The sequence below is a fragment of the Littorina saxatilis genome, linkage group LG2 (genome assembly GCF_037325665.1).
Source record: "Littorina saxatilis isolate snail1 linkage group LG2, US_GU_Lsax_2.0, whole genome shotgun sequence".
Classification (NCBI taxonomy): domain Eukaryota; kingdom Metazoa; phylum Mollusca; class Gastropoda; order Littorinimorpha; family Littorinidae; genus Littorina; species Littorina saxatilis.
The window spans coordinates 54,877,406-54,901,314 of NC_090246.1; the positions used below are offsets into that span (position 1 = coordinate 54,877,406).

The following is a 23,909-nucleotide window of genomic DNA, read 5'->3' on the forward strand; positions in this document are numbered from 1 at the left end:
TCGTGTGTATTTTTCTGCTAAGGGGAACAACCATGCCAGCCAATACATTTGCTTTGCTTGATACAAGTGATTTGTATTAGAAACAAGAAAAATTGGTTGATTAAAATCAACATGGCCGAAGCAATGTTTTCATAAAAGAAGCGGTATTGTACGGGCACATGTTGAATTTGGGTTACATGTGTTGCAGAGTATTTGAAAGTCCGTTTGCATAAAAACTGACATGCAAAGAAGAGTGATAGGTCCCTGTTGTGAATAATTATTTGTAATCTGCAAGGCAGAGTACACAATTTCTAAAAGGAAGACTACTCCTCTTCAACTATATCCAGAAACCTTCCAGCTGTCTCCACCATAAGCCAAGTGGTCGAGTCTTATACGGGCCCCCTTTCCACACAACCGTTCTAGGTCCCGTTCCCGTACCGACCAAGGAACGGTGCGGGCACGGGAGGGATCGGGACAGAACCGCAATGAACGTAACTGATCGTTCACGGAACTGCGTTGAACGGTAGGGTCGGTAGGGACGGCTGAGTTTGGGCTGCATGTTCAAAATTTTAGCCGTTCCCCGGCTCCCGGCGATCAGAATGAACGGTAATGGAACCTCAACCCATCGGTAACGGAACGCTTGGATCGTTAAAGGAACTTAAATCAACGGTAACGCAACGGTAGCGCTCTCACACACTGAGTTGTCATACCCGCATTCGGCCACACATCCGTTCTATGTCCCGTTCCCTTACCGACCAAGGACGGCTGCCACTATGGTCAGACGCTGCTGAAAGATGCCAAATTTTGAAACGGCCGTTTGCGCAGCGTTCCATTGTTGTGGAAGCATTCCTTGGTTGGTACGGGAACGGGACAAAGAACGGTTGTGTATAACTTTTGACACCGACAAACTGAAGAATGAACAGATCTATGAGGTAACCGTCTCACTGGTCCAGGCTCAGGAAACAAAGAGTATATGGCCTGGGGCGATTGTAGCTTCCCTTCTTCGTGTCCGATAGACAAGAACAATAAATAGTAGAGCATAGTGCAGTTTCATGTTGGCATCTTCTCCACTGAAAGCTATAACCCAAAGACTGAAGACCAAAGTGCTTTACCCCACTTCTGACCCGAATCACCCCCCCCCCCCCCCCCCCGGCCCCTCCTGCTAGGTACACGTGCACTCAAGTTAACCTCTGCTTTGACCTGTGTGCCAGGAGTCGGATGAGAGAGAGAGAGAGAGAGAGAGAGAGAGAGAGAGAGCGAGAGCGAGAGCGAGAGAGACACACACACACACACATAGACAAAGACAGACATAGAAAGACAGAAGCGGAGAGACTCAGAGGGAGACACAGACAAAGACATACCAGAGAGAGAGAGAGAGAGAGAGAGAGAGAGAGAGAGAGAGAGAGAGAGAGAGAGAGAGAGAGAGAGAGAGAGAGAGAGAGAGAGAGAGAGAGAGAACAAATTGTAACTGATCTCGTGAGAACTGTAACAAAACGAGACATGTCACCTCTCCGAATGCATTCCAATAGATGACCGCTCCTGCGGCCATCAAAAAGTCAATGGTGGCGCTTGACTGTGACCCGTAAAGAATATTTCTTGTGAAATTAATTGACGGATTTGTCCACTAAAAAGACCATTAATTTTGGTCGATGTACTTGCGAATGTCTTGTTTTGTCAGAAATTGAAGTTCCAAATGGTAACCTTTATTGTTACATTCATGAATTTAATTCAATTTACTCGTTCATGAATAGTTGTTCTTCTTTTTCTTCATTTTCTTCGCGGCGTTCGACGAAATCTCTTGTCATGTTTGAATGTCTGCAAATTAAGAGGCCTACACAGCGGATGGTATCGGAGTAAACTCAGCGAGTTTAAATTGCTATGGATCAACTTAAATTGTCTTATCGTCAAAAAAAGGCTGCAAGAACTTTACGAAGTGCAACCTATTCAAGTAAAGCCAGGTGTTGAACGTATTATAGAACTGTTTTACCGGATCTGTTAAATTCATTCAGTCACTGCTACGAGTGCTGGAGAAACGTCACGTAGGAAAATTAATCACTGACTCTGAATGTATGTTATATGCTGGGCTGCGTGCGTGCCGCGCGTGCGTGCGTGCGTGTATGTGTGTGTGCGTGTGTGTGTCTGTGTGTGTTTGTGTGGGTGTGTCTGTATATGTGTATGTGTGTGTCCATGCCGCAGTCAATCAACAAACCAATCGACCCAGTGAACAACCAGGCTATCAATCAACCAACCGACCACTCACTCATGCACTTACTCACTCAACCATTCAATAAATCAAATGCCGTCAGTGTGCTAGGTTGATCACAGTTTATTGAACTGGGCGGAAGACACTGACTGAGCGCTACAAAGGCAATCTGAATGACTTGTTCATCGCCGTAATGTTAACAGGTTTGCAGGTTAACCATTGTAAATTGTAAGAGTCCAATATACACTTTCTTTGGCAGCAAGGAATAGCAGTGAAACCTAAGTCCAATAGGTATTACCCGAAGCGACCTTAGAGGTGCGTACAGCAACCATGTAAAGCTGTAAAGACAGAAGACCAGTAAGCGCTGAAAACGTGGTAGAGGGTGTGAAGACATATACAATATATATTATCAACGCATAAACACACAAAATGCTGTTTTTTGTATGCGCCAATTACGTTTGCATGTGCTCACCGTATTTATGCATAGCCACATCGCCACAAATCTATGTGTCTATTTTAGACTACGAGCAGCGGTATGCAAAGTTACTAAGGTACCAAAAACACTCCAAACGTTTAAAAATAGTATTGCCATTCATGTTGGTTTCTTTGTCCTACGCCGTTTGCACAATGACATTTTCAACGCACTCTGATATCATACCAGTAATCACTCTTTTTCTGCGCTTGATCAGATCATGCATATGACATCATAAGAATAACGTGCCTTCCCTCGGTCAGCACTGATAGTAAAGATAATACGTGTGAAAGTATTTGTAGAATTGCTTGAAGGCACTTTATGTGTTTGAATCTTGTCTGTCAGATTAAATATGTGCCTGGAAAACAAGGAAGATGGAAGACCGTAAGATCTTTTAGGTCGATCTTAAAATCATTCCACTCGCATACAGGTATAGACAATAACCACGCAATGGTCACTTATCAAAGAGAGTGCGTCTGGTGTTATCCTTGTATAATGCCTCAATCACACATCCTACTTCCGGGTAGGATACAGTCTTAGTTTGACCAGTTTACAACCTGTCAGATCTGAATGTTTAATCACAGTGCGAAAATTGCATCTCGTTATTCCCTCAGTTGTATGATAATCAAAATGGACGGTTTATCCATGTCTGAGAAGCACCCTCGTTTGCACAATGGACGGATGGGTAGTCAGCATACATCTGCTTATTGACTCACACGAGGATAGCATATGTATTCAGACGAGGGGTTTTCTTTTTGCTCAGTTTCTCGCCAAAAATTGGTACATTTGTTACAGGAGACACGCGAACAAGCATGGCCATCTTGCAAAAATCAGCCTCTCCGTCGAAAAGGGAAAGTATCGAGTTTCAATTTGAATAGTAAACTGATTCTCCAATGGACACACAATGACAAGCATTTAACAACAATTAGCAAGTGAAATAGCCGAGAACTACAACAACAAAAAATCGAAACCCACACACGCCAAAATATTAGTACTCATGCTACTCAGCTATATAAATACATCTATGGTATTGGACGGGTCGTTTATTTTACATGTATTGCACTTGATACCGGCCTGTCAAATAAATAGAAAATAAACCAGAAAACAAAACATACAAACAAAAGAAAGGACACGACGGGGTTGGATACCGAGTCGAAAATAAACTTCAGTGTATGTACAATTCAATTTGTGTTGTATTTCTCTGAACTCCTCTAAGTTATTCACTTGAAAGAAAAAATTGACAGCTACATCGAAATCAGTTGCCATTGCTACCGAACGAAAGCTCCGGGGAAACGTCTACGGACGACCGAAAACACACTTTCAAACGTGAAGTAGCAAAACCAGGACTTGGATCCTTGTATATGTATGCGTTGCTAACTTCGACAGATTCATACAAGGCTATGAAGAACAAAGCAGAACCTTCAATTTTAAGAGGGTAATTCAACGACTTTGTTTAAAAATGTATAAGTAAGCCCTGTTAGTATATCAGTTTTGATTTATGCTTTCGACCACCTGATACATTGTTTCTTTAATTTATCGTTTGTTCCTGTTTGGTCTCGACCACTCCAGCTTTCAAAAAAGCTGAAAGGAAGGCAACATTTAGTTTCAACCGAGATAGAATACCAACAACGACAACAATCCGTACTGAATCAAATATTCTCTGTACAAAATGTAAGAAAAATCCCAAATTTCTTAAGAATTTTATCTAGCAAGTTTATGAAGTTCACACACCAGATTTGAATATATACGAATTTTAACGAATTCCGATCAGAAGAAACGACTGTTCCGTCCATATATATAAATATGTGTCAACAAAACGTGATCACGATTCGAATTCCCTTTCTACGCAAAAACCAGACTTTGTGTACTAGTCAAGTTTTATCGTTACTCTCCAAAGACTTTATCTCAAGCAACAGTGACATCGCATGGGCAATGGCATAATTTCCTGTTTAGAAGTCGGAAGTGCCGAAGTCATCCTCCATGGGGGTGAACGTTGGCTGGAACTGGGCCTGGGGCTTGGGGGCAGGCGGGGGAGGGGCTCCCCGCTGTTGCTGCTGAAACTGCTGTGGAGGGGGCCTACCTCGGTTTTCCTCTTCCTGGATCATGCGGACGATGGCTGACTGGGTCCAGTCACGGTCGCCTTGTTTCGCCGGGTTCGCCGGGTTCTGCGGGGGCGCTCCGCCACTACCACCGCCACCGCCACCGCTGGAAACATCAGGATGACGTCAGGTTAGTGAGTCACGTCACGTCAAACTACGTCATTCGTCAATATGACGCAGTATTCTAAGTGTCGTTAAGTTAGGTTACCTACGACTATGTCACACGTCATGGTGACGTAATAATAGTGCATCACCCAGTGCTTGTATATCAGACCCCATATCACTGAGTGTCGTCAAGCTAGGTAACCTCAGAAAAAGGTCACACTTAACAGTTAAAATTAATATTGAGATTATTTCAGATTTTCGATTTGGTAAGTATAGTCATATTTGACTATTTTGTATCCTGTCGCGAACTTAAAACTTAAAAGATTTCTAAAAATTGCTTACTATATTGTTGTTATTCAAAAAAGAAGTAATCAAGTAGAAAAGGGGCACTTTTTTCTGGAAACTAATCGTTACATATGCCATTCTTGAAGAATAAAAAGCATGACCAGCATGTCGCCATGTATATATATTTCTTTTTCGTAAGAAAAGGACCAGCTCATGTGTTTCTGTGAATGGTAAATATTCCAGTTGGTTTGATGTACAAAGAGGTACCAGACAAGGAGATCCATTGTCACCTTATTTATATCTAATATGTGCCGAATTTCTGTCCATTATGATCCGCCAGAGTACAGAGATAAAAGGTATAAAGGTGGCAGATGATGAAATATTAATATCCCAGTTTGCAGATGACACCGCCCTGTTTCTGGATGGTTCAAAACAATCATTTTGTGCATGTATGAACGTTTTGAAGCAATTTGCCTCGATATCCGGTCTGAAAATGAACTATGAGAAAACTACGGCAGTCTGGATAGGCTCACATGCAAATTGTAATATTAAATTTATGCCGGAACTTATGCTCAGTTGGAACCCTGTAACATTTAAAGTTCTTGGCATTGTTTTTTCAGTCAACTTAGATGACATTATACCCCTTAATTATGAACATAAATTGGTAGAAATTGAGAATTTGTTCAGGTCCTGGTCCAGAAGAAATTTAACACCCTTTGGAAAAATAACAGTTATTAAGAGTTTGGCGCTGTCTAAGTTAACTCATCTGTTTATGAGTTTACCTGACCCTGATGATAAGTTTTTGTTTGATTTGAATAGGTTATTTTTTTCATTTCTATGGAATGGTAAGAAAGATAGAATAAAGAGAACAACAACATGTCAGTCGTTTGAAGAGGGGGGGCTTAAAATGGTGGATTTGAAATGCTTTTTGTCAGCTCTGAAGATATCATGGTTACAGCGAGTCCTTTGTAGTGAAGGAAAAGTAGCTAAACTTCTGAAAGCTCTGTGTCCACTTGTACATAACATTCACAAAAGAGGAGGTGAGTTTGGAAACATATTGATGCAAAGAGTTCAGAATCCTTTCTGGAGAGATGTTTTCAAACATTATAAACATTTTGCATGCAAATGTGTCCCCATCTCCTTGAGTGATTTTGCTTCAGAGCGTCTGTATTATAATGTACATATTTGCATAGATAAAAAGGTTATTTTTAACAGGAATTGGATGGAAAACGGCATTATTACAGTCGGTCACTTGATGAGAGCCGATGGGTTTTTGTCATATAACGATTTTAAATTGAAACATCCAAATTTACAACTGAATTTTGTCTTTTTCGAGGGCGTTATGCGCTCAGTTAAGAATTTTCATAAAAGACTAAAGTTAGATGCAGTTTTAAACAATGTTTTTCATATTGGTGATGATGTTGTATGGAAACAAATAGCTAAAGGTGGAGTAAAACATATATATACCCATCTTGTGAAAAATGATGGCAATCTACAGTGCATGGAAAAATGGGCTAATTTATTGAATTTTGATGTAAATGTTGGAAAGATATTTCTGACAATAAGGCGAACTACACAAGACACATACCTAAGGTGGTTCCAATATAGAATACTGCATAGAATTTTTCCCACTCAACGCCTGTTATTTTTGATGAAAATTTCTGACACATCACTATGTAGCTTTTGTACACAGGAAGAGGAAACCTTAGAACATTTGTTTTGGGAGTGCACAAGAGTTAAGCTTTTCTGGTCTGATTTCACAGAATGGTTATGTCAAAATTTCACACATTGCAGTAATTTGAATTTGTCAAAAGAGCTAGTCATTTTAGGGTATTTAGACAACTTTCATACGGATGCTGTTTTTGATTTGTTTATTCTCCTTGCCAAACAAAGTATATTTGGAGCCAAATTAAATAAGACAGTCCCAACACTAAATGTTTTTGTGAAAATTGCTAAACAAAGGTTTTTGATCGAAAAGTATAATGCTAGTGTAAATAATTATTATGGTAAATTTGAAAAAGAGTGGTGTTTATATAGACACTTTTTTCATTGATGCTATAGGATAATTGTATTGATTGATTTCGTATGAACATTTTTGAATGTGATACCCCCTGACCCATTTACTCATAACAGGTTATACAATACTCTTATGCCGATAATTAAACCCCATGTATACTTGGAGGCTAAATTGTGACCACCGCCCCCACCTACCCCCCTCCCCTCCCCCAACCTCAGTTACAACCCTCCCCCCTCACAACCTCGTTCCCCCCCCCCTTCCATATCCCCTGTCTCTTCAACATCCCACCCTACTGTCTATGTCTGCGTCTTGTCTAGGTATGTACGTGTGTATGCGCTTTGTTGACAAACTCGGTGTATGATGTATGCTATTCTATGTTTATGTGTATATAAAGGAAATAAAATGTAAAAAAAAAAAAAAAAAAAAAAAAAAAAAAAAAAAGAAAAGGACCAGCCGAATCGTCATCAATAGGCAAAGCGATATTTCTGTTTCGCAGTGACAGCAAAGGAATTAGGTTGAACTCATTTGAAAGATAAGCTAAATGCTTTTCTGCTATCCAAAGGTTCTGTTTTTATCCCAGCAAGCACATTTTTTGACTCCTAATAGTAGCATTGCCACATCGCCCAGCGTCAACTGAGGACACAGTGAAAAGGCACTTTTTTTTCTCTTTGAGTGAAAAATAATTGGCATAATTGATGTTTGTGAGTCACATATTATGTATCAAATAAAAAAGGAATGAATAAAGAAATGATTCAAAAAGAAAGTTTACTGTATGAAATTAATAAAAGATGTGTTTTGGAATATTTTGAGAGTGAAAGTGCGTGTTCGTCTTCACTGCCTCTCGCGGCCATTTTCGCGTCACTCTTAGCAGACGACCAGTTCATTTCAAACTGCTCGGAATACCGTAATTTTCATTGGAGGGCTGTGATATTTTGCAACCAATCAGAGAAAGCCTTACATCTTTCCCATACAAAAAACCGCGAACCACCGGAAGCTACATCTCCGCCAGCATGTCGGTGAATATTACTCGTGTGAGTTTCACTGAAATTTGGTCTGAAAACTTCCATCGGCATACACGGTTAAAATGCAGTTTATAAAACATTAACTTCTGTTTCATTTAAGCCAAAAATCAAAAGAATCGAGCGAGAAATGACTTATTCCCAACCATTATGCTGCGCAAAACTGGACCCGAAAAATGCGAAACTCGGTCGATCAAAAGCCTGAAGAGGTTGCGATCTCGGCTCGCTCAAAGCAAAGTGATTTCGAACTAAAATAACCATATCTCGAGAACTACTACACCGATTTAAATAAAAACAAATTGCTATGTGCTCAGAATGTTATTATCTTTAAAATGGTGTGTTTCTTGTCATTCAACCATTAATTTCAAAATTTCATGTGTCTTTGCTACTCCTGAAGAATTTTTTTACAATTCAGCTGAAATATTGAGTAAATAGTAAAGTACAATTGGTACAATGGCCTTTAAAATGTGTACCCGTTTTCACCAACTTTTGAAAGGGGTGTAGGCATGTATCGTATTCACAATTGGAGAACTTGCTAAGTTCGTTAATTATGCAAACTATGCTTAATACCTGGATTACGTAGCTGCAATGTGTGCGTAACCAATCAACTATCGTGTGTGTACTATAGAACTCACTGCCTATTTTTCTTAAGCATAAAACAAACACAGACAGCTTCAAAAAAAATTATATGTCGCACATAATGCAACTAAACATGTGCTGAATGGTTCATCAATTCATTTAAAATGTATGTGCATGTTAAACAAAATTACAATAATATCTAAATTAAGTTTTGTTAAAAATTGACACTTTTTATCATTGGAAATTGTACTTAAAATGCAGCATGACAATTTATTTTTTTAATTTGTATCTGTATATACAGTTATAATGTATTAAGTTTGATGTGATAGTTCTTTGATTATATTGTTTTCTGTTCTTGTTGACCCTATATTGCGAGGGCTGGATGTAAAAAAGCAATATTCTTGCTTATCTATTACCCTCGATAATACAGATTTTGTCTTGTCTTGTCTTGTCTTGTATTAAGCTAAGAAAAAATTAGGTCTGACATTAGGCATTGTCAAATGAATCAGTTTCACGAATCATGTTCTTGTAAAATGTGAATTAATACCTGCATTCACCTTGTCTGCAATCCCAATAGTCTAAATTACTTTGTTTGATGTGCTCTAAATGTGAATACTAGCTGATGTGGTGTCCGTAGTTACATCGTTTAATACATGATTATTAGAAAAGCCTCTTGTCTAAATATTATACACGAATTAGATACATGCTTTAGATAAATAAACTGTACATTTATTCGAACGAAGTCTGAACATTCAACGCTAAAACGACCACATACTTGTAAGTAAAACATCTCTGGTCATAATTTCAACCACACTTTCTCCCAGATTTATTCTTCTGTACTCACCAACAGAAATATAGAAACACAAACTTTAAAGTACATTGTGGCACATTTGTATCCTATTGCACTAAGCCACGAAGGGCATACAGGCTTTCTACTCTCTCTCTTTACATAACTAAGGGGTAACAAAAGTAAAGGATACTATGATACATCGTCTATCTAAGTAATACTACTATAACATATTACTTAAAAGATATAAATATATAAGGTGTTGGTTAGTATGGGACCATACACCTACGCGCCGCAAGAAACCTTTCTTCGATCAAAGGAAACCGTTGTTATGTATTTTCACACAAGTAACTGAATTTCGACTTGACAACATCAACATTTTTGGAGAAGAAAAAATCAAGATCGTCAACTTTGATAAGAAAACGCAATGTAACTAAAAAGTTAGATAAATAAAGGCAAAAATACACCGAAAACCGAACACCTGATTAATAATAAATCCACTTACGTAAATTAAAATCGAAAGGAATAGTTACTGACAAACAAACCATTCAAATTCATTATAGGTTGGGATTGGGAAATGATGCCTTAACCCTAACCACCAACACTCTGAACTATCTACGCATTCAGTAAAGAAGTGACCAGTCTAAATGGGTCTAATGTCTACCTCCCTGCTCTGGTCCCAAAACTAAAAACTTCAAAATCTGTCAAAAGACCCTCATTTAATATGCTTTGCTTTTTTTCCTAAGAAAACACACACACACACACACACACACACACACACACACACACACACACACACACACACACACACACATACACACACACACACACACACACACACACACACACACTTTCGAATGAAGAGGAACAGTTAAACCTGCTATCTGACGAATATTTCAAACCAACAGCCGAGTTGCCGTTAAAACATGTATATGATTTTTGATGTGGACACGAGAAATCCAATATTCTGGACTGCTACTATGCGGTATAGAAAAGAAAATGTGGAAAGTATGTAAAATGAAGCCAGAGGGTAAAAGGGAAATAATGGAAAGGAAAGATGTCGCATGGTAGACTACCATCTTTAGGAACTACAATAGCCACTGCAACATCAAACTACTCACCAGTCAGCGTATGTTAAATATGCGTTTCCGATTTCAAGATAACACTTGCCAAGTAAATCATTAAGGACCATACGTGTGCTATCTATTTGAATCGCACACTAACTTTTCAATTAACGTTTTAACGTTAGCAAGGATTCCACAGAGCAATTAGACGACCACAACGACAGCATTGCATTATTTTCAAGACATTACGACACATTCCTGATTTTACACAAATGCAGAATGAACACGAGTCACGAATAGTCACGTCAAATCGCGCGAAATCACGAGGCCCTCGAGTCCAGAAACGAATGGTTCTGAAATTAAGTTGGAGTACCGACAGAACACGACAAAAGGTATTGCAACGCCTGAGGCTATGCGTTCCCTTCCAGAAAGTAAAACAACTCAAGAAAAGCGAAAGGCGGTCCGGGAATACACAACAAAAAATCATGTAAACCCCTTAGAAATGTAATAAATGCACTTTTCAGAAAAGGTTTGGCAGAGTGGACGTGAACGCTTACAGTTCATCATAGGAAACCGACATGAGAGGGCTGCTTGTGACCACTAAGATGAAAAGCAACGTCAACCTTGAACTCTCGGGCCAATCGTGAGTGACTTTGCAAGAAAGGGAGACAAAAACCTCACTCGCACGTTGCAAGGCAAACACTGTACTGAGGCAGGCGGGTAGTAGGATCAGGCCAGGCAGGGCACGGTGGACACATCGACTCGTCAGCAACCGAAAGGGATGAACCACATCCACGCAACTGCTCACTACGGCTCTACGCTAGCTCACAACTTACGGCGACACGCCCTGCGCGGCCATAGCTTTCGTCTGGCCGGTGTACGTTTCCTGCACGTTTTGCTTCGAGTACAGGCCCATGGGGGAGTTATACTGCAGGTGCACCACATTGGGCCCGTTCTCAGCCTCACCCCCTCCAGCGGACTGGGTGGGGGCGGGGTTGTAAGGGGCAGGGTTGTGAGGGGCAGGGGCGACGCCTGCAATCTTGGGCGTGAAGGGAACCGACCTTGGGCCCTCCGCCTGACCATACTGGTAGTCGACATCAACGTCCCACGGCTTGACGCCCGTCTTCTTCAGGCTGTTTCTCCAGGCGGGCGGGGCTTGTGGCTTGTCGTCGTCCTGGTAGTGGTACTGCTGTTGCGGCTGCTGCTGCTGCTGCGGCTGCTGTTGCTGCTGGTGCTGCTGCTGCTGCCACGGGGGCGGGGCCGACTGTACCTGCAGGAGTGGACAACAAGACAGAGGTGAAGGTCAGTGAAGAGGATGGAAAGAATTGAAGGAGTGGGTGTTAATGGGATGGTCTTATCCAATTAAAAATCTTGTTCAGATCTGAGATGTTAAGTCGAAGGGAAGGATTGTGCCTTTGGTTGTTCACTATTTTTCGTTGTTGTTGATGTTATTGTTGTTTTAGTTGGCTGTCGGTTTTGTTAGTCCTTTTCTCTAATGAACAATAATCGAACTTCAGGAATTTGACGCTTTGTTTTGACATGAAATGCCATTGAGTGAGAAGGTAGGTCAAAACTCTTTTTTCACAGTTCAGTTTATAATGACCAAACGGCAGTAACGAGCTGATATGGACCAGCTTTCATAAATCTATGAATCACACCAAACACCGAGCTAGCGGTTTCACATATGATAATATAAGTACAATAACCGGTTGCAAGGGAGCAATTTTTACGGAATCTCTGGGCTTCAGCAAACATTAATAAATCACACAACATTAACAGACAATCACCGGATGTGAGGGAGCAACGTTGACGGGTCTCTGCATAGGCTGTGGCTTCCAGGTGACGGAGGACGACTTGACCGCTGGCTTGTTGTAGTCCACTCCGAAGTTGAACGGTCCTTGTCCGCCTTTGGGCCGTGGCACAGTAGGGGCAGAGGACTTGCCCACTGGAGCTACAAGATAGCACAGTAAAGAAGAAAAAAGTTTAACTTTGAACACGCACAGGGGAATCTCTGGAAGATTTTGATAGACTGGTAGGTCTTGCTGGTCCATATGGTGTGATTATAAAGTAAACAGTGTTTCAACGATTATGTGCGCGCGTACAAATAATTATAGAACTTATAATATGCAGTTGTATGTGTTATAAAGAATAATCTCCCGAACGGAAATGTTAACGCTTGAACAGCACAAAATTCAGTTCTACAAGGGTCTTGTATTGATGAAAATGAAAATAACAAAGACGAAGACACATTAGCGTCCGAGATGAAACACTTGAAAAAAATAAATGTGAAACAATAAAATACAACTGAATCAACTGCAAAGCTATGACAGCTACAACCAAATGACTAAAAAATAACTAAACAAATGTACAAATAAAAAGGCAAATGACTCTAGGATACATTAAAGACTAGCTTTATTGTGATATAATAAACTCGAGTAGTCATAACTGCTTGGACACGTTCTAAAGAGTGATTTCAAATGATGACTTCTATTGTGCTTCTTTATAGTTACGAATCAATTGTCAAAGCAGTGATTAACATGAGAAAAAACCTAGCAAATAAAAATACAAAGTGTAATCAAAACAAAAATATTTTAAACAATGTAGTGTAAACTGGGATAACGAAAGAAAAACTTAAACTCGTTAATGTGCTAACACAATGAATTAACGCCCATTGCCTATTAAGGGCAAATATTAACTTGTCTATGCGGAGGAACTGGTCATAAACATATGTCAGATATTACTAACAAAGCGTATGAATATTTAAAAGAATAAAACACTCGAGAACAGACCCTATCTTGTGTTTTGTAATAGACATGAATTTCTTACACAGGTTCACTGTGCTGTGTGAAACACAGAAGAACAATAAACATTTCCACTCAGAATGTGATAGGAAAGACACAGCAAGTTAACTCTGAGCAAAAGGAGAGATTGGGGATACGCACAATATCACCGCAAAATCGATTACTTTTGGGAACAGAACAGTGTATGTCTGGTTGCATATATACAGAGACTACTGGGAATGTTGGGATCAGGGGGAAATCTACGAATCACCACATACACATAAGGAAAAGGAAGGCTGTACGTGGTATACTTTCGTTGGGAAGAGTATATAGTTGCTACAAATTGTAGTATTGGAATTGTACATGTATAAACTATACACAGGATTTGAGAAAAAGAGGATCAGGAGTCTACAAATCATCACAGTCACTTGGGAAAGACAAGTTGCTCATATCAGGGGTAGAATATACACATCTCATTTCACAAACAGAAGGGAGAGAGCCGCTTATATGCAGTTTACCTTGGGATTCTTCAGAATCTAGCAGACAAACTACAATAATAATAATGGCAAATAAATCATCCTATTAGTTCATATCAGATATTATTACAACAAATATTTTTCTTTGTAAAAAAGGCATAAAAAGAACCGTTGATGTCTACATAAGGATCACCTACTGCATTAAACACGTAGTTTATCATGCGGTCAACATTTCAGTTAAATTTCAAATATTTAATTGTTATCATAATTAATTGGTTCTGTTAAAATGTTACGGTGCTGAGTTTAGCAGTACTGTATGACCGTGCAGTTTAGCAACCTACAAAAAGAAAACACCGAACTATAATTGTCACATTCTTTTTTTTCCAGGACAGATAAAGTCTGGGAACTCATAAATACGACACAGCATAAATGAGTAAGTACTAAGCATAAGACAGTATGTACATAGATGGACAACGACCATGCATGTTGTAGTGTACGAGTTTATTAGAGATAACCAGTACGGTTCGATACACATAAACAAACATTATTTTGGGTAAATACGGTAATCATCCCCGTCGCGATATAACCTTGAATGGTTGAAAACGACGTTAAACACCAAATAAAGAAAGAAAGAAAGGTAATCATCCATGCTTATTGACTTCTAAACACACGTCAGTAATGTTCTTTACTCCACGTTCGTTACTTTTCTTTTGTACTTTTCCATTTCCCACCTCTGAAGAAAATTACTTTTGGGGAAAACTCATGAACGAGCTTTCCACTGGACAAAAATCTTGCTTTTATTTAAATATATTTAGTACGGTAAAATATGTTATAATGTGAATTACAATGATAGATCATATGGTATGACAAATTTGTGACAATGTTAACAATTATGACAATGTTTTCTGTGTGTAAAAAACAATTGCTTAAGATATTAACCCCCAGTGTTGGAAAGCAAGGACAGTACTCACTGAAATCCGTTCATGTCTGCTTCAGAATTAAGTGTGAGGTAAATATTAATATTTGCAAGTTATTTTCTCGCAATCAAATAGAGCATACTAAGCCTATGGTTGTATTCCTGAATCGTTATAATCACCAGTCTCATGCGACCCACGCATCTCATAGTTGTTGAAAACAATCATGTTTAACATTAGATCTTATATCCAGTACCCTAGCGTCTTACTCACAATAAAATCATATAAACTCGGCAAAGCTTCAACAACAAAGCAGTTCCCTTGAAGAAGAGGATGCTAACAAAGAGGTGGGTTGTTTTTTTAACTAACGCCCAAATTATTCTGGAAATTCTGTGCTTATGTTCAAGAACAATTGTGACTACCTTGGTTTAATCATCTTCCTTCATTTTAAAAGACAATGATTCACACATTTCCAAAAATCCTTGAAAGCGAATGAATTATCTCAGTATAAGTCACCCTAAATCGTGTTCACGACAGCTGGGCTCTCCTGTGCATGACAGTGCCATACCCCTTTTAGTGAAAGAAGCTCCAAGCGCAACCACTGAAGTGACGGTGCAATGGACATTTCGATCTTCCCACTAGGAACCTGAAGCTAGCTTTTAAATCTAATCTTTACATTCAGACTGCAAGTCAGATTCTGAAAGTCCTTAAACCATCCCGGCTAAGTCTGCAACCACAAAGAAATGGCGTGAATCTGGCCGTCTCGCCAATGTCTCACGTCAGTAACAAAGAACTGCAGTAAATCTGAATTTCTAGCCAATATAAGCCCTGTTCACACGGAAATTCAGCAGATCTTGCCAATGACTATCCGTAAATACACAGTTACCAATGTGACTAACCTTAAATACACAATTAACAATGTAGCTAACCTTAATTGTGCACGATGATCAACGTGGTAAACGTAAAACATACACAATGACTTATGAAACGCATCTGGGTGTCTTGCTAACCCTGAACAATAAGAAACTGAATCGAATCATAGTATGTAAGACAGGTGAGAGAAGGTGAGGAGGACAGGGTGCAGGCACTACGCCTACCTGGAGCAGACCGAGCAGGTGCATTCATGAAGGTTTTGCGCATCTGCCACACAGGCACTTCGGGTACTTCCACCTCCTGCTCACCCAGCTGTTGATCTATGCGCAGTCCTGTGGGCACATAGCCCGGCTGGTGGGAAGGGGCCTCGTAGTTGTAATTGGGCGACTGTTGCTGGTACTGTGGCTGTTGGTACTGCGGCTGTTGGTACTGCTGCTGGTGCTTGCGAGCCTCCTCCTGCTCACGCTCCATGTCCAGGCGAACAGCGGTCGGGACGTATCCTGTCGGTGAGGCGAATGGGGGCGCCTGCGAGTTTTGAAAGACAAAAGGTTGGTGTCAGTGAACAGATGTGCTCTGCAGAACGCACTAAGATCTGAAGTAGGGTGGAACATGGCAAAGGTCCCTAAAATGTGGTTAGGACATTCAAGGATTTGAAGGAAGGCGTGTGGTTGCTTTAAAGATGGCAGTCGCACGAGATCAAATTGTGATCGTGTATTATACATTTGAAACCCGGCTCTCTTTCCACAGCTAGTCTTAATTTCTTCTGTTCTCCTAATCCTAGTCAATTTCACACCAACCTGGTATCCATAGTCAGGGGTCCTAGGGGACAGGCTGATGTTGTCCAGACTCTCCTGTACGCGGTTCAGCATTTCAACGTTGTGCTGTGGCCCCCTCCCTCCCGTGTGCACATGCACAGGCTGAGTCACGGAGGGCCTAAAGCTTGTGAAGTCAGAGCCAAACTCCGGACCTCCACCGCCAAGGTTGCTCAAGGTGACCTTTTTGGGCTGGAAGCCGAAGCCGCCTTGGGCAGGCATTGCTTGCTGGTGGGGTGGTGGTTGCTGCAACAGTAAGGTTGTGATAGAAAGTCAGTTTTCAGAAATTGTCAAAGTTTTCCAGGATAGCTTTTTTTGACAGTGCACCTTTACCCGTCCCAGTATTTGCTTTGCTTGTACCGTTCAGGCTAAGACTGCTAGGGCATATATGTTACTTTTTGGTTATTGAGGAGTAACTTTTGGTGGTTACAATAAGGACAGGTGGTCGATACAAGGAGTGTACCGAGACGTCTTGAATGGTCAAAGGGATTTTTGTCTGAATGGTTCATGTTTATTTTGAACCGCTATTTGGTTTAAATATTTGCTGTAATACCCTGCATGGATTAAATTGCACATACAGTAGTATGGAGTACAGAGAGAGTTGCTTTTATATTGTTCTGATTCTAGATTTCTGAACCTGTTTCAAATTATTTCAGCGCCTTAATGTGCTATATTTTGATGTCAAAAACATGTGCTTCTTCATTCAAATGCCTGAAAATGTATGATAAGATCGAAAGTCACTAATTCAAAAGGTGCGTTATGTGACTACATAAATGGGTTTGGCATGATCCTCAGTACAAAGACATTGCTCAAATATTTAAATGCAGACGGTGGACAACATGTATTTTCTGTTGATGTTTCCTCAAACAAATTATTATTAACAACCCAAGTGTATACGTGGGCAGGTCGAAGAGCGCATTTTTCGTGAACAACTAATAGCGTCACATCAACCTGATTGAACTAATATTGTTGTGCGTTGCCGAGCTAAATCACAGCCAGCCTGGCATCAAATAACAGACCATGCCCTTTCAAAGACAACGGGATCTAATTTCTCACCACTTTTGGTTAAAAGGATTCATTATTGTGTCACGGTGTCGAAACATATTCAGTTAGAAGGAGTCTCCTAGATCCTATCCTTGTCACAGCATGTCATTGTTAGAAAGGATCTCTCGTCACGGAATCAACTCTACCAGTGTTCTGTTAGAAGTGTTCTTGATCAGCAATTTAATGGAACACAAAAATTAAAACAGAAGGGACATGTGCAGGCTTTCCTTGTGTTGTGTGAAACTCAACGTGTAAGAAAAAAAGGCGGGTGGGGGGAGGGAGGGATTATGGGAATTGACACACTTGTTGATTTATCAGTCATGAAAGTAATACAGAGTGCTATGTCTATACAGTTTCAGTGTTGAATGCAGAAATGTTATTTATGACACCAACATGGATTTAAGGGGTTATCTGGCAATGAACAATAAAAATAAATGTTCATTTGAAGAAAAAAACATTGATGATATAACTTATCCATGACTATACTACAAAAAATGACATGAGGTGAGGTGGTGAGTGAATGAGGCACCTGGTGAAATCATGCACTGACAAAAGAGGAAGTGTGTGATTACATAATAATGACAAACGCGATTTTAAAGGGGAGGGGGTGAATAAAAAATGTTCGATCTTGCGGACAGCCGGGAACATTTTTCGGTGTAGTTCCGAATGTATACCCGATAACATCATTATTTAGAAGTTGTTAAATGATGTTGGCAGGTTAGATGAGTAAAGCTTGGTGAACATAAACACGTACGAAGCTGTTAGTTTAACCAGTATGCGATTTTTCAGAACAAGTCCATAAAGTTTCAAGTACATGAGACGTCAATATGTGAATATGAGAGACACAAAAAATAAACACTATATAACTATGAGATATCATAAGACAACTAAAAGCATAACAGTTTGGGTGAAAGGGAAAGCTGAAGATACACTGTGTTAAAATCAAAGAATAAAGACGACTGAAAAAAGAGCATTACATTACTGAAACTGAAAAAGCACAAACTGTGAGAAATATCTACTTTTTGAATAGAACTATAATACATCAAACGAGTGCTGAAACTGAAATAAAAACAACGTTAGCAAGAAACAAAAAAACATGTGTGAAAGGGACATCTTACTAGAAATAGGAAGGCGTTATTCAACCTGCATGAAAAGAAGAAAACATCTCAACTGCGTTTGCCAAATTGCAAAGTACATTTCGGAAAGAAACAAGAGGAAAAGTGTCTTTCGTATGCTGAAACATGGATTGAGGCAGTACACATTCTGTGTATCAAATGTTCTATGTTACCAAAACATCATCCCACTGGAACATGCATGTTGTTTTATTTTTCATCATGCATTTTCCAAGACAGGCATGCTTTCTCTAAGTCAAAAGAAACTATGTCACTTGCTGACATCGATATCAAATACATACATCTGATATAGGCAAAGCAAAAACATGCAGGTAAATATTGCATGCCCCCAACAACATAAATGAACCTCAGAAGTGGCAGACACAGCACTTTTCATGTCAAACACTTCAAAAGGCAAAAATTCCGTTCATTCTGCCCGACATAAATAGCGAATGCCCGAGAAACCAAACATTATCATTATGAGAAGAAAGCTTGTTTTTGAATTTTAAAATAAAATCCGTTTTTTCTGTAATCTACAAACACTGAACCTTTTCAAAAGTATAGCTTAAACAGTGTCGGCCACAAAACCCAGTTAATCAATGGAAAAGAGCGCAATGAGCCACACGACATCAAAGTTGGTACAGTCAAGCTAGCTCTAACACGTAGTGTAAATTCAGGAGATAAGGCCAATCTACCGATGCTTGTCGAGGCGACTTTCTGGGTAGTGTGCAGTAGTCCGTTCCAAAGTCAAAGCCCCCTCCCCCGATGTGGGAGAGGCTGGTGACACGAGCTGGGTTCCCTCCGGTACCTTGCATTTGTAGCATGGAGTTGGGTACCTGAGTCTGCAGGAAACGACAAAAGTGCAGAGAGAGGACCTTGACTAACGCCTTTCATGCTAAGAAAAAAAAACGTGCATATTAGATCATGTGACCTAACATAAAGTGTCCTTTTGCCTTGTTTTCTTCTTTCTAATATTCTGATTTTCGAGAGAAATCAATAAAAACAGAATTGATTTTAAAATAAAAATATTCAGGTATTATATCAAAAGCTTTGAACAAAATACACTACTTTTTACAACCACTGAATGGACAGACGATTTTAGATTTTTTGTAAAGAAAAAAGATTTACGTATAATCTGATTAAAACACTTTTTTTTTACGGATTTGTAAATGTAGTGAAACATTATGTTTAACAAGTATTAATGCCACTTTATTTCAAGGACATGAGAAAACTTTAATAAACCGATTAATATCAATATGCATGCATTATGTTTGGAAAGAGAGGCATTTCAAAGCATTTAATGAGATCATAATGCAAAGTAAATTGTAAGATTGAACAGAAACAGAATTCAAAATAAACAACAGTATAAAGGAGCAAACAAATAAAATAAGTCAAGAGCTAGTTGTGAGGCAAACAACAGTGTAGGAAAATAGGGGGTTCACACTTGTTTGCGAGAAACTAAAAACAAGACATAAAAACCAAACAAAACTGGCGAGGGAAGCAGATGTTATTATTGTATCCACACAGACCGTACAGACAACGGAAGACAACACGTGGACATTGAAACGAACAAGCAAGGGGGGGGGGGGGGGGGGGGGGGTCAGGACCAAGAAAACTGAAATTGATGGGATAAAAAGGAAATTAATTCTACCATTTACTATTTTTACAAATAAATACTACATCTATTCAAAAGTCCTATTTAACTTGCTACAGAATCACTCGCGTGCTCACGATTTACAAAGAATGTCTAACATCTACTAGTTCACTCTTCGATGCACCTAGCTTGAAGCCGTTATGTCCGACAGTTCAAAATAGTAAATCTTCCCTGAAATGAGGCTTGCTGAAAGCAATATATTAATATTATTAATATTATTAATATTATTATTATTATTATTATTATTATTATTTCTTTTATCGTCAATATTATTGACTGTTCGATCACTGTGTTTTTAGATACATCACGTGTGGAAAAAAGGAAAGATTGATGCATCATAGACCAATTTTGAAGATACCAAGAAAAAAAATCATTCGCAAGCCACGAAACAAATTGCATACCACACCAAAATTCTTGACAAGACGTTTCTACTAACACTTTAGGCTGTGTCAAACATTGTCTCGGTTATTCATTCACAGTTACTGCATGGACTGTGGAGATCGAGTTAACCACAGCATGTGCTCTACTATTGCTTCTTAGAAAGTTTACTGCAACACGGAGTGTCATTATAAATTAAAACGATTAATCGTCAATCCTAAACGCCTTCTACGTAAGCAAAGTGTGAGCTGTAAAGAAAACAAAGACGAAGACAACAAGAAATCAAGGCTAGAAATGGACAGCTACCGAATGGCGCCGCCTGGGCACAGTCCCATAGTGTGAGCCATAATCGACGACGAAATCCAAGCCTCCTCCGCCCAGACGGGACAACTTTGACACCTTCTTGGGCGCGAAGTTCTGCACTGCCCAAGGAGGGGGGTGACTCGGGGAGGAAGGGGAATGCTGAGTCAAGAAATTGGGATTGTAGCAAGGGTTCAAATGGTGTGGTCTTTGATGATGGCCTGGTCCCGGCATGGTTGGATAAACTGGACTCAGCTGGAACAGGGTGGACAATAACACGACATGTTGGCTTTAAAGCGTTCAGTTGAGGATCGACCAGCAACAACAACAACAAACAGCTTCATTAAGCGCTTCGCTTGCTGCAGCTACTGTAGAGATGGCGTCCTTTCAGCAAGTGCAGCCATGCTTTCGGGTCTTTGTCTTCAGCTGCAAATGTATATTACACATTAAACATATTTCTCTGGTCCGTGGTGGTGGTTTAGGCTGGATTCTCCCGTTAGGCGAAATTCGAAACCAGTCTATGTAAACTGCGAAACACTTTTGCTCACAAGTTTGCAAAAAAGGCTGTAGGTAAAGTTTGTGTGGACAAATATACAGCTATTTCTCCGTCAAATCTACTTTGTCAGAGAAACAATTTAGAGTATTTGAAAGGGCAAGGCATCTAACCATTGTGTTGATGAATCAGAATGCATCCCTAGTTTATAAAGGTCCTAGCAACGAATATCGAAGAAAGGATACCGACAATACACCAATATTTTGAGAACTAGCAACAATGGAAACAAAAGGGAATGAATGTACACTTCAAGCAAATTACAAATTTCAGGATTCGCTGCGGGCTACGAAATACACGAGGATACACGTAAAAAGCTTTGGACTGGCTAACGGATAATACAGTGATATTTCACGTTGACGACAATGCGTAAGGTTCTTTTCGTGGGGTATGGGAGAAAAGGAACAATTTACACGTGGGATATGGGACAGTATGCGCACATATATACGGCCAGCTTTGCGAGTAGGCAAGATTTGTCATTGCAAGGCAAAAAAAGGAGGGGGAAAAACGTCAACGGAAAGATACTGAAAATAAGGCCAGGTGAAACGGAAATGGGCGTTATTGTGGTTCGAGTCAATGAGGTTAAGAAGGTCAAGAAAAAAAAGCACCGCAAGCCGAAGACAAAATTCAAGACGTTTTCAGAATAATGTCCAGAATGCCAGAAATTAATAACTGAAGAGGCGAGCGTTCAATACAGAGAAGAGGGAATGTAGGGTATATTGCCGAGGAATGCAACGGATACAATAATAGAAGATACACGAAGGAAAGAACAAATAAATCGAATCTGTAGGTACTTGTGTTCCAATAAGATTTTCTCCGTTTTTCAATCGTTGCAGTCGGTCCAAATGGTACATCACGAAGGCGTCGGTTGCGGGTGTCTCATTATCGTGTAATTTGTCGACCTACACACCAAAACCAATCACCAGTGACTTGTAATGTAACAGACACATTTGTCAGGAACAAGAAGATTTTTGAGGATGGTTCAAATGTAAAGTCAGCCTATCAAATGAAAACAGCAACAAATAAAAGAAAAGACGGGGAAAAAACACTTTCTTTTAATTATGTGACCTAAAAAAATCTGGCCTCATGGCTAAAAGTCCCAGAAAATCAAACCACACTTGACATGAATGGTTATTGGTGTTAAATCTGCTGATGGCTTTTCAATTTGTTTGCTCTGCATAAATGTAGAACCTTCATACGTTTACATCTCCGCCATGAATTTAAGACCACACCAAACGAAACTTTACCAAGAAAGTTCATTCTCAGTCATCATGCTCAGAATTTTGCAAATGTTTTTAGAAAACCATTAACAAGCAGATTTCAAACGGAAAACACAATAGACAAAAATGAATGGCAGTTCAGCAATGTATCGCTGCTTGTACAGTAAAAACCTCAAAATGGTTGACTGAAAATGAGTGACAGCTGAACACATGTAAACAAAAACCCACAGACGAATGTCATTGAGTGTCGTGATCGCACATTTGTTTAGTAAAATGATTTTTTTTTAATGAACTAGAGAATGAACTAGAGAATGAATTAACGAATCATGAATCAATGAATGAAGTAATGAATGAATGAAGTAATGATAACAGCCGAATGACCTTAAAATTAAAGTGGAACGTGGCAGCAATTGGTTGTGAGTAATCTTTCTGGCATATTAAGCAAAACTTTAAACATAGGCTACTTTGGAAAGATAAATGTTAGTAATATAAAGTTCAAAGTTCTCTGTAACAATTCATTCCAATTCTCACACACACACAAACCACACACATGTATTGAACAAGTTCAGCTGTACCCAAAGATTAAAATTGTAAATAAGTCATTCATCTCAGAAAAAAGCAAGAAACCATCTGCATTGTTTCAATTTGCTTTTGAAACTAGATGTGCATATTTCCAAATTCATTCAGTGTGCACACAATTACGATGGACGTGAATTTATCAGTATGAACGCAAACCGATTTCCAAAAAGATTTTCAAAATAAAACAAAAAATAAATTAACAAAAGGAAAGAAAAAAGAAGCCATAAGAAAATGCATTGAACCGCATATTCAAGCTAGCATGTTTAATGATAAGACAAATTCATAACAGTCTGTTGTGGTCTTGTCCAAAGTCTAGCGAGTTGATTGTTTTTTGTTTTGTTTTGCTCGTGAAGTACCTCTTTTGGGTGAGCACTTTTTCAAAATTACCACAATTGTCAGTTTACACTAAGTTGTACTTATACTAGCACTTCTTCTTCTTCTTTTTCTTCTTTGGAACTTAACTGCTTGCTTGCTAAACACTCACGCGTCTAAAAATAACTTGCTGCTATGAACCTTTTTTTTTAAGTTTCATAACTGTGACTGGGACAGTGTCAGTATCTACGCGTATATGGTCAAAAGTGAAGGAAAAACACATCATGGTGCTTGAT

The 23,909-nt window shown here is 39.4% G+C and overlaps 1 protein-coding gene across 6 annotated transcripts in view; it reads right to left on the reverse strand.

Annotated features, from left to right (window-relative positions):
* Nucleotides 1-2,289: 2,289 nt before the first annotated feature.
* The window catches only part of LOC138959284 (ataxin-2 homolog), a 53,163-nt gene continuing 31,543 nt past the window's right edge, over nucleotides 2,290-23,909 (reverse strand). For 2 of the 6 annotated variants that reach the window (XM_070330688.1, XM_070330692.1), the window contains exons 4-10: nucleotides 20,959-21,207; nucleotides 19,316-19,462; nucleotides 16,450-16,710; nucleotides 15,877-16,177; nucleotides 12,397-12,560; nucleotides 11,446-11,879; nucleotides 2,290-4,859 (exon numbers count right to left, since the gene is read on the reverse strand). In XM_070330688.1, the coding sequence (XP_070186789.1) occupies nucleotides 4,604-4,859; nucleotides 11,446-11,879; nucleotides 12,397-12,560; nucleotides 15,877-16,177; nucleotides 16,450-16,710; nucleotides 19,316-19,462; nucleotides 20,959-21,207 (1,812 nt within the window). In that variant the 3' untranslated portion in view covers nucleotides 2,290-4,603. Of the gene's footprint in view, nucleotides 4,860-11,445; nucleotides 11,880-12,396; nucleotides 12,561-15,876; nucleotides 16,178-16,449; nucleotides 16,711-19,315; nucleotides 19,463-20,958; nucleotides 21,208-22,296; nucleotides 22,405-23,909 lie in introns of all 6 variants that reach the window. The other 4 variants (XM_070330689.1, XM_070330690.1, XM_070330691.1 and 1 more) reach the window with 4 other exon arrangements.